Source organism: Apodemus sylvaticus, chromosome 4 (assembly GCF_947179515.1).
Source record: "Apodemus sylvaticus chromosome 4, mApoSyl1.1, whole genome shotgun sequence".
NCBI classification, from domain to species: Eukaryota; Metazoa; Chordata; class Mammalia; order Rodentia; family Muridae; genus Apodemus; species Apodemus sylvaticus.
Window position 1 is genome coordinate 54,150,433 of NC_067475.1, and position 9,717 is coordinate 54,160,149.

At 46.3% G+C, this 9,717-nt stretch overlaps 1 protein-coding gene across 2 annotated transcripts in view; it reads right to left on the minus strand.

The window, feature by feature from the left end:
* The window catches only part of Vav3 (vav guanine nucleotide exchange factor 3), a 353,521-nt gene extending 344,903 nt beyond the window's left edge, over window positions 1–8,618 (minus strand). Inside the window, exon 1 of one of the 2 annotated variants that reach the window (XM_052179412.1) lies at window positions 7,814–8,618. In XM_052179412.1, coding sequence (XP_052035372.1) covers window positions 7,814–8,017 — 204 coding nt within the window. In that variant the 5' untranslated portion in view covers window positions 8,018–8,618. The remainder of the gene's footprint in view (window positions 1–7,813) is intronic. The other variant, XM_052179410.1, reaches the window with a different exon arrangement.
* Window positions 8,619–9,717: the final 1,099 nt, after the last annotated feature.

Genomic DNA, 9,717 nt, shown 5'->3' on the forward strand with positions numbered 1-9,717 from the left:
AGAGCTCGTCATACACAAGGACATGGTCCATCAGGAGTTACAGCAATAGCATCAGTAATATGCAGCCTCCGGAAAACTACAGTGGGAAGATGCTGTGTTAATATTATAAATGGGTCAGACTTAGGGAACACATAAAGGCCTCTCTGAACCGCCTGGAGTCCCGTGCTTTGAGGACACCTCGTCTAGATCATCAGAATTGACAAGATAGGGTAGGTGACGCGCTCACTTGAGGTTGAGGGACGTGAACTTCTCGTAAGAAGAGTCCCCGTGGTGTAGTTGTCTTCGATCACCTTCAGCAGCTCAGCTGTAGGCAGGCAGTAAGTAACAGACTGAATTTAGCCAGCGTTCTGTTTACCCAAAGGAACATGACAAATAAGTGAAGCCAGGAAAGTATTCGGAAGGGTTCTGGAAAGAGAGCTGTGTAGGAAGGAAGCAAAGCCGTGACAGCAGTGAGGAGGTGGAGGTGGCAAAGAGTTCAAAAGATCACTGGATTTTAGGTATTAGCAGAACAAGCCAGAAAGACGGGGGTAGTGAAGGAGTGGGATGCTTGAACCTGAGACACCGGAGGGGAACTGGTAGAAACCAGTTCAACATCCCAAACTCAACGTGATCTCTCCCAGCCTCAAACTGGGGCTCAGCCTAGGTCAGATCCACCTTGTGTACATTCAGAGGTCCCAAGGGCCTGTCCATTGCAGGTCTTAACTACTTCTCTAGGCTTCAATATCCCGCTCCAGCCCTCGACCCATGCAAGCCTCTTGCTCTGGCCACATCCTCTCCTGAGCCAGCTCTACCCACATGCTTAACCATGTCCAATATTGCTGCAGCTAATACATCCTGACCGCCATTACGTTTCCTACCATGTCCAGTCTTCCTTCACTCAGGAAAGGACAGTCACAACGGAGGCAGATGAAAGCTGCCAACGCAAACTCAGAGTCCATGGTGATAAATGAACACCACGGATGTCATGAGATAATCTGAGGAAGAGAATATGGCCTGAATATAACTAAGGTTAAAATGTGAATGTGCTAAAGGAATGTTTAGATAAAAAGAGCTGGCAAAGAAACTGGGCGGGAATGAGAGCCACATGGGAAATGTTAAGAGAGCAGACCATGAAGGGAAGAGGACAGCAGTGGTCAGGGCAGCCATTTATGATGAAAGTAGGGAAGATCTAGGGATTCATACATTGCATAAATCTCATTTACATGACAAATTCTCCCACTGCAAATGCACACGCATGCACACACACACACACACACACACACACGGAAAAAAAAAGCACTCTTGATGACCTCAACCATGACATCCGTGGGACAGTAGCTTCACAGATACAGCCTCAGTTCCTATAAAAGACTGACTGAGCGACCAACTAGGCCATCAGAGCAAATGTTTAAAGCATGGTCCCCATGTTGCATGAAAGGACAATGATCAGCATGGACTTTACAAGTACACAGCCAGAGGATCCAAAAGAACAATTTAATGGATAAAAAGGTAGCTCACTTCTGGGAAAAGTGGAAAAATGACATTATTCTGAGTGAATTAGAAATATAACCAAGACACCATTCTTCTTGGACAATGAGAGCATTGTGTCCCTCCATTCTCTTTAACCTAATAATCTACATACACCACCACTTTATGCAGGAGACAGAAAGTGCAGGCATGTAATACACACAACGGTCTGAAGTGATACAATTATAGGGTTGCTTAAATATATGGTTATGTGCAAAAGAAACAAAGTTCTTCCTGTAACTCTAACAGTGACATAAAATGGCACTGGATATTAGCAGGTTGGAACCCTGGGAACAATAATCAGTCATTTTTTAACAAAAGTCACATCACAAATTCTCTGTTTACAGGAGAGAAATGAATGTAGAAAGCGGTAAGTCTTGAGTTGAAATGGTATTCAGAAGAAAACCTTTAAGAACACATTGAATTTATATTATTTATGTTTGCTCACAGGCAAATACTTTTTCATACATATATGCATACATATGCAAGAACAACACACACACACAAAACTGGCATAACTTTTTATGTTTTGCTTTTTGCTTTTCAGACACAGTTTCATATAGCCAAGTCTGGCCTTGAACTCCTGATCTTCCTGCCTTCAATTCCCAAATACTAAAATAATAGGTATACACCACAACATCTGGTTTATAATCTGAATAAATCCAAAGGTGTTTTTCAGAGGCTATAAAACAGACTCTCTATGTACTAACACCTTCTTTTTCAATCCTTTTTCTCTGTTGGCTACTACCTCAATCTCTTAGTCTCTTTTTAACAAAATTAACCTCAAAGAAACATTTACACTTAGCATCCAGTTTTCTCCTAATCTCCCTCCTCTTCCATATGCTGCTTGCCTTCCAGACTATCCAATTTCTCTTTTGCCAAGGTCATCAAGAACTTTAGACTGTGCTAATCAATATCCTATCCTGGGTCCTCCCCTCCCTTGATCTATCAGCAGCATTGGACACATCAGATCACTCCAGCACTTTATTCTCTTAGAACCTCACTCCATGGGTTTCCTCCTGACCAAGGTCACCCCTCTCGGCTCTCCTCCAGGACACAAATCCCTGACGCTCACTCTGTGTCCCCCTTCACCCACATTCAGTAGATGCTGTCATCCAACCTCATTTTTTCAGATGCTGCCTATACTTTGGTGGCTCCAAAATCCCGTATCTACATCTTCCACCTCTCCAGGCACCTGCTCAGTCTCTTCCTCTGGGTGGCTACTGAAACATGCCAACTTCTGGTCTTCCTCCCTTTCTTTCTCATCCTTCCAAACACTGTTTTTCTCTAGATCTCTCCATCTCTGCACATGGCGCCTCTGTGATTCCAGCGGCTCAGGCCAAACTCTTGGCGTCACAGTTGACTGCCATCTTCTTCTCATCCCCTCCCAGCTGAGCACCCCAGTGTAGCCAGCTGCTCTCTACCCTCCAAATGCACGCAGAACTCTATCATGTCACCACCCTACCACAGGCTGCTCCTGTTCTGGCCATGGCTGCCAGGATTTTGGTCTGAATAGCATCACAGGCCCAAACCTTCCATCCTTGCAAAACAGCAGCCAGAGCAATGCTGTTGTAAAGGTAAGTTAGACCACATTATACACTCAGAACTTCCCTCAGCGTGAAAGCCAAAGTCAATATAAAGACCCCAAGTACACATTGTCTCCCCCAAATACTTCCCTTCTATTCCATCCTCCCTCTCCTCCTGACTTCTTGGCCTTCTTGCTAGTCTAGTGTGCCAGGAGCTAACTGCCTCAGGGCCTTCCCACATGTATACCCTCTGCCGAGAATATTCTTTTGGTTTGGTTTGGTTTGGTTTGGTTTGGTTTGGTTTGGTTTCAGACACCTACATTCCTACATTCCCCGGTTCCCTTCAGGTTTCTGCCTAATTATGGCCTTCTTGGAGAAAGCTCTCTTACATAACCTGCCTTCTCTGAAATGACATTTCTCTCTGTTCTCTTAGGCAGCTTCAGATGGCCTCACTGAACATTATATCACACAGTCATCTGTTTCTTTATGGTCTGTCTTATCAACACCATGAGCATCCCTTTAAGGAAAAGGCTCTGTGGCATTTGTTTAGGGCTTTAAGTCAGTATCCTAGACAAGGCTCTTTGTAAGAACAAAACCTATTTGTTGGTAGAACTCTTCGAGGATGAACAAGGCATCTTACGACAATTCCAGGTTTCTCCAGACTGTATCTAATGGTCATAAACCTCACTAACTATCAGAATGCCATTCCAGGGCATAGGGTGAGCCAATTCAATAAAATAATACTTAGGAAATAATCTCAGCAACTACAAATCTCTGATTAGTTTTGTATATTGAGGGAGCTCTTTTTAGCCACTGAACGGTATTAAGCCACGAAACCCATCCCTTTCTCACAAGGGCACAATGATCAATACAACTCCTCAACGAACCACCAATGTACATTATGTCCTGGCCATAACACTGCTGTGATGAAAAACAAATCTGTCTAATATACACAGATACAAAAGTATTGGATTTTCAGTGGTCATCAGAAATCTATTTAACTTTATATTAATCTTTATAAAAGACCACGTTAAATATAAAACAAATGTGGGCATTTCCTTTTTGTTCTTTTGTTTTGTTTTAGCCAAGATTTGCCTGAAACTCACTACTTAGCCAAGCGTGACTTTGAAATCTCGGTCCCCGCTGCTTGCAACTTCTGAATGCCAAGCACTTTAGTAACAGACATGTGCTACCGAATCCATGTAACCTCCCTAAGCCATTATGAATGAAAGCAAAATCTGTATTAGTACTTCCTATGTATTTATCTCTTATTGACGATCATCATCTTATCAAGATGGTGACACCAGAAAAATACTGTGGTCCACAGCTTGGAAGAGCAATAAGCAAGAGAGGTGGGACCTCCTTTATGTTTCTGTTTTGAAGAAGATTAAGCTAGCTTATGAACACTGCAAGAGTCAAACCTGTAACTGAACAATCATTATTTACAGTGTTATTTGTGTTTTAATGCAAACATGGCAGAAGGCTAAAATAACACCCCACTCACTAGAATAAACACCCTGATTAAAGAGGCTGCTTATTTCATAGCCTCTTTGGGAAAAGTACACACACACACACACACACACATGGAGAGGGAGGGAGGGAGAAAGGGAAGGAAGGAGGGAGAGGGAGGGGGGAGAGGAGAGAGGCAGTAAGTAAAATAACAATAAAGTCCCCTTTGTTGGCATTTGTCCAAACATTTTCTGAATACCCAAAACTTTCAGGTGTGATCTTCTGGTTATTTCCCACCCTGGGAGTTCATGTGTCATAAGAAAATAATATATTTCAAATAATCATCTTCAACAGAAAAGAAAAAATTCAGGCATAGAAAGATAGACTCTTGGAAATAGCAAAAAGAAAACAGAAAATAGTACTAGGAAGAGCATCTCTAACTTCAGAAGAGCAAGTTCTGCCGCGATACAGGTCAGCATTAGCAAGGTACATTTGGGAGCTTGAATTGTAAATAGAGGAAAGCGTGGTTCTATAAAAGGTAGTTGATGCAACTTACAGGGGGAAGCCCTTCCTGAAGAGATGGGGACCTGGAGGGAGTCGGGGAATGGGGAAGAGTGGATGCTTGCAAAGAAATGGGAACGCCCCCAGCACAAGAGACACCAAATACACTAAGATTATAGCTTCTTCCTGTGCACTATGAAGACAGCTTAGATAGGGTAGGAAACTTATAACCAGGAGCAACCAGAGCCTTTCCCAAGAAAGTTGCATGAGGCAGGACAAGATTTACAGATGCTAGCACAAAGGAACTTGTAGGTCTTTGTGATTTAAATTTTTAATTGTATCCTGATACCCTAAAATAACATTTTAGGTAATTTTGCTAATACTGAACATTCACTAAGTATGTGCTTGCTGAGTATTGTGGCATGTTATATGATACCTTATTTCACAAAAGCATTTACTAAGTCTCCCTTAATGATATAATGAAAGCCTATATTATGCAAATGCATATGCCTAGCTCTTAGGCTCTCTTCAGTGGGGCCAAGAATAAAGAAGGATATAAAAAGCAGATGCCCCACTCTTAGGACTCCCTTTTCAGGTCCATGTTTGAGAAGAAGCCCTCTCCCCACGTTCATCACAAGAGAAATCACCAAGTTTGGAGCCAGAAAGCTCAGAGGTAAACCGACTTAAAAAACTCAAAAGAAAAATCTAAGGAAGAGTCAGTTCACTGCCCTACTTACCTCATTACAATCTGGTGGTTTATTGATATCAATGTAATAATTCCTTGAGGGCAAGTATCTTGGTATGCTCACTGTGGTGGCCTCGGTAGGGAATAGAACTCTTAGAGAATCGTGCCTGCCTGCTCCGTTTCATTAATGATGCTTATAACGATCCTCAATCACCAAACTGATTACATTATAGATAATGCATTTTAAGAGAAGAAAGAGGAGCGCGCATTTGACAGGATCCCATCCACTGTTAGCAGTCAAATGAAAGTCAAAGGATGCCCAGCTACCCAAAAGGGAAGGAAGGAAGGAAGGAAGGAAGAAAGGAAGGAAGGAAGGAAGGAAGGAAGGGAGGAAGGGAGAGAGGGAGGGAGGGAGGGAGGAAGAATGGAAGAAAAGGAAAGGAAGGAAGGAAGGAAGAAAGAAGAGAGAAATGTGGTTATTAAGGACACTTGAATGAGTAGCTGCTGAAAGTCCCAGAAACTAAACTTCAAGGAAATATGCATAGCGCATGTCATCACAGCACAAGAACTCATGCTGTTCCTGAGACTACTAGTCAAATGGAATTGGATAGCTAGCAACTGTCTCATGTGCACAGCACCACCTTACTCCTAACAGTAACTCTGACAGACTGGAAACAACCACTGAACCCCTCCACAGGACTGTGGATAGTTGCCACAATTGTGGGCAAGTTCACAGAGTTAGCAATCGCCCATCATTCAGGTTTGTAAGAGAGTCTAAAATAATTGATCCTCATTGTAAGCACATATGGCGCTCGGTACTTACATGTCTGCTTTTTTCCTAGGGACTGCCTACCCACAGGTTGAAGGCGGATCATCAGGGGACACAGAATTTGAAGTGAGGAGCAATCCCAATGAAATACTGACAACCAGGGCAGAGTGCGGGAGTTCCTTCTATAAATTTGAGATTATTAAACTGCATAAGGTTATTCGGGAGTTCCTGCTTTAAATATGAGATTATTAAACTGCATAAGGTCATTCAGGAGTTCCTGCTTTAAATATGAGATTATTAAACTGCATAAGGTCATTTCTTTCTGCAAGGACACAGCTCTGGTGAAGTGGCTGACGCTCTGAATCATATTAAGGCCAGTGCTAAAATATGTCACTAAAAGGTCTCTTTCCTTTCCCTTTTAAGTTGAAAGGTTTCTTTTATTTGTGTGAGTGTGTGTGTGTGTGTGAAAGAGAAATAGAAGTTCTGAGTAGTGTTGAACATCCTCTGAACAGAAACTTTCCGACAGGCCCAGAAACGCAGCACAGAGCTGCACTGTGGCTTTTGAGCTGTCTCTGAGGAGCTCACTGCCTTCCACGCCTTCCACTATTGGATTTTAATCCAAAGAGGTAGCTTCGAGCTAAGACTGCGGGCGCCTAAGTGCCTCCACCCTACCTGAGCACAAGACCCAATGAAAGAAAGCAGAATCTCCCGCAAAACTTCTCACTTCCTGCCGCTGGGGAGGGAGGTTGGGCTGGCTTACGTTTTCAGGCAAGCTATAAACACAACCTTCTAGCTTGCTAACAGGCCCCAGGCTTAGGGGGCGGGGTGGGAACTTCAGGAAGGCTCTCGGTGTCCCTCTCGGTTTATTTCCTCTGAGCAGATAACGGTACCAAACGCCCTCCACTTCCTAGAGTCCTCATGTATGGCATAGTTCCTCTTTCCAGAACGTGGGGACCAAATGAAAGCAAAAAAACAAGTCAAAGCAAAATTACCCCATCGCTTCATCTCATCCCTTCTCATTGTTATTTTAGAGCCGGATCCCTCTTTGTTATCACACACACACACACACACACACACACACACACACACACAGAGGGTTGGAGACAGAAAGGTAAAACGGGCCCTAAGATAACTTATTTCTTCCCGCCTCCCAGAAACTATTAGGATTCCTTCCATACACCATCTCCCAACGCAAGGCTTTAGTTCTGCTTAGAAGCTAAGTCATTTCAAGGCAAGTGAGGAAAACCCCCAAAGCTGAGAACTGAGAGGCAGGGCAAAGCGGAGCGCACCTAGATGTTTGCATTTACACAAAGAAATTATCCGGATGACTAATGGGAGCCTCTGACGGGCAGCGGGGTCGCGGGGTGGCCACCATACCTGGGACATCTGGGGCCTCAGGTTGATCTCCTTCAGATTGATGGAGTGTGGCCGCAGGTTGTTGAGCAGCTGGCAGAGCAGGACTCCATCGCGGAGGGTCTGCGCCAGGTCGAACACCTGCGCCGAGTCCCAGGTCACCCGATGGTTGGGGGGCAGCACTTTGCAGTGGATGAGCCACTGAGCGCACTGCTTCCAGGGCTCCATGTCCGACGGCTCCGGGACCCGGCCGGGCCGGGGCTGGCGGCGACTCCGAGGTGGCTGCCGCGGAGCTTCAGCGCCCCGCCGACGCCAGTCGCGCCGGTGGCCCCTGGGTCGCTCTGCCTTTCTGGAGCGGACGCCGCTGCCGGCGGCTCGGGGACGCCGCGTGGGGCTCGCCTCAGGTCCCCGCCCGGATGCGCCGCGGCCCGGCCGCCGCTGCAGCAGCGAAAGCCGCGCGCTCTCGGTGCGCCCCGGCCGGCTCCGCTGAGCACTGGCTTCCGACTGGCGAGCCCGGCGCCCCGCGACTGAGCATGCCCAGCGCGCCTGGCCGGTCTGTGCGGTCCGCGAGTCCCCGGAGGCGCGGGTGCGAGCGTGCCCGCCGCCCTGGCTAGGGGTCGGGGGCTGAGGGCGGGGCGGCTGGGGGAGGAGCGGGCTGAGTTGGGGCGGCGGCCACAAAGGGGTTCCCGGCGCCCCCGCCCGCTCGTGAAACCTCGGGTGCGCGGAGCTTGCACAACCCCGGGGCGTCCAGGAATTAGCCCATCAGCGCGGCTTCCTAGGAAGTGTGGCTGAACACTGAGATTCGCAGGGGTGTCCCCCGGGACACCCTAAACAATGAATGCGATTTAAATTAAGAAGGTCTCGGAGGAGCCGAGGCTTAACTGGGACACAGGGGGCCTAGGGAACTGAGTTGTGCACTCTGTGCATCTGGAGAACTCAGCGTGGAAAGTTTGTGATCCGCCCCTGGTTCTGCCTCCTCCAGGTCCATCCTCAGCCCCTTCCTCCAAGTTTGTTTTTCTCTGAGGATGTTTTGACACCTTGAAAGCGCGTGACGTGGGGACAGTTGCAGCTTCAGCCTATGTGGAGGGAAAGAGGTGGTTTTCGCCCATCTCTCAGGCTCGGAACTGTTCACTAAAGCAGTCCTGTGCCTTTTGCTGATCCTCAAAAACCTGCGGGGGGGGGGGGGGGGGGGAACAGGCCGGTGACACAGAGGCAAAAGCGCGCATGCGTCAGTGACTTGCCACCAGGTTTGAGCTCAAATCTCTTCAGCACCGAGAGACTCTGGGTCAGCTTATTTGGAGAACCCTGGGGAAAATTGGAAAGTGCCCCCCAACCCCCATCAACTCTGTGATACTGAAGCAAGGTACTCCCTGTCTATTTTATCCACACTGCTCTACAAAGCCGAAAGGGTGCTTAAGCTATTTGTAGCAATATACCACTACACTGAACTCTGGCAGCTCCCTGTAAATGTCCTCTTCGCTAGTCTTTTTTTAATTGAAATCCAATTTGGTGGGATTTTATCTTTTCTGTTGTTGTTTTTGTAGCTCAAATTTTCCATTGTGGATCATATTGATTTTATAATCGCGACAAGGTGTAACTTTTAAAAAGTACATGATCTGTTGGGACAGACGCTGGGTTCTTTTATGCGTGACTATGGCGAGCATAGGCTGCTGTGTACACAACCAGCCCTAAACAATAAATCAGCCTGAGGATTTCCTTTCCTCACTCGCATCCGTCCCCAGCAACTTCCTCATGCTCACTGTGGAGTCCATCAGTAGCACAATGCTTCCTAGACTGTAATAGGTTTGAAAGCTTGAAACTCTAGGAGGATCAATCCTTAGTAATACTGTATCGCTGAAACAGTAAAGTGCATAGTAGACACAAAGACAACAACGATGTAGTAATAAAACAGAACATTATAACCATAA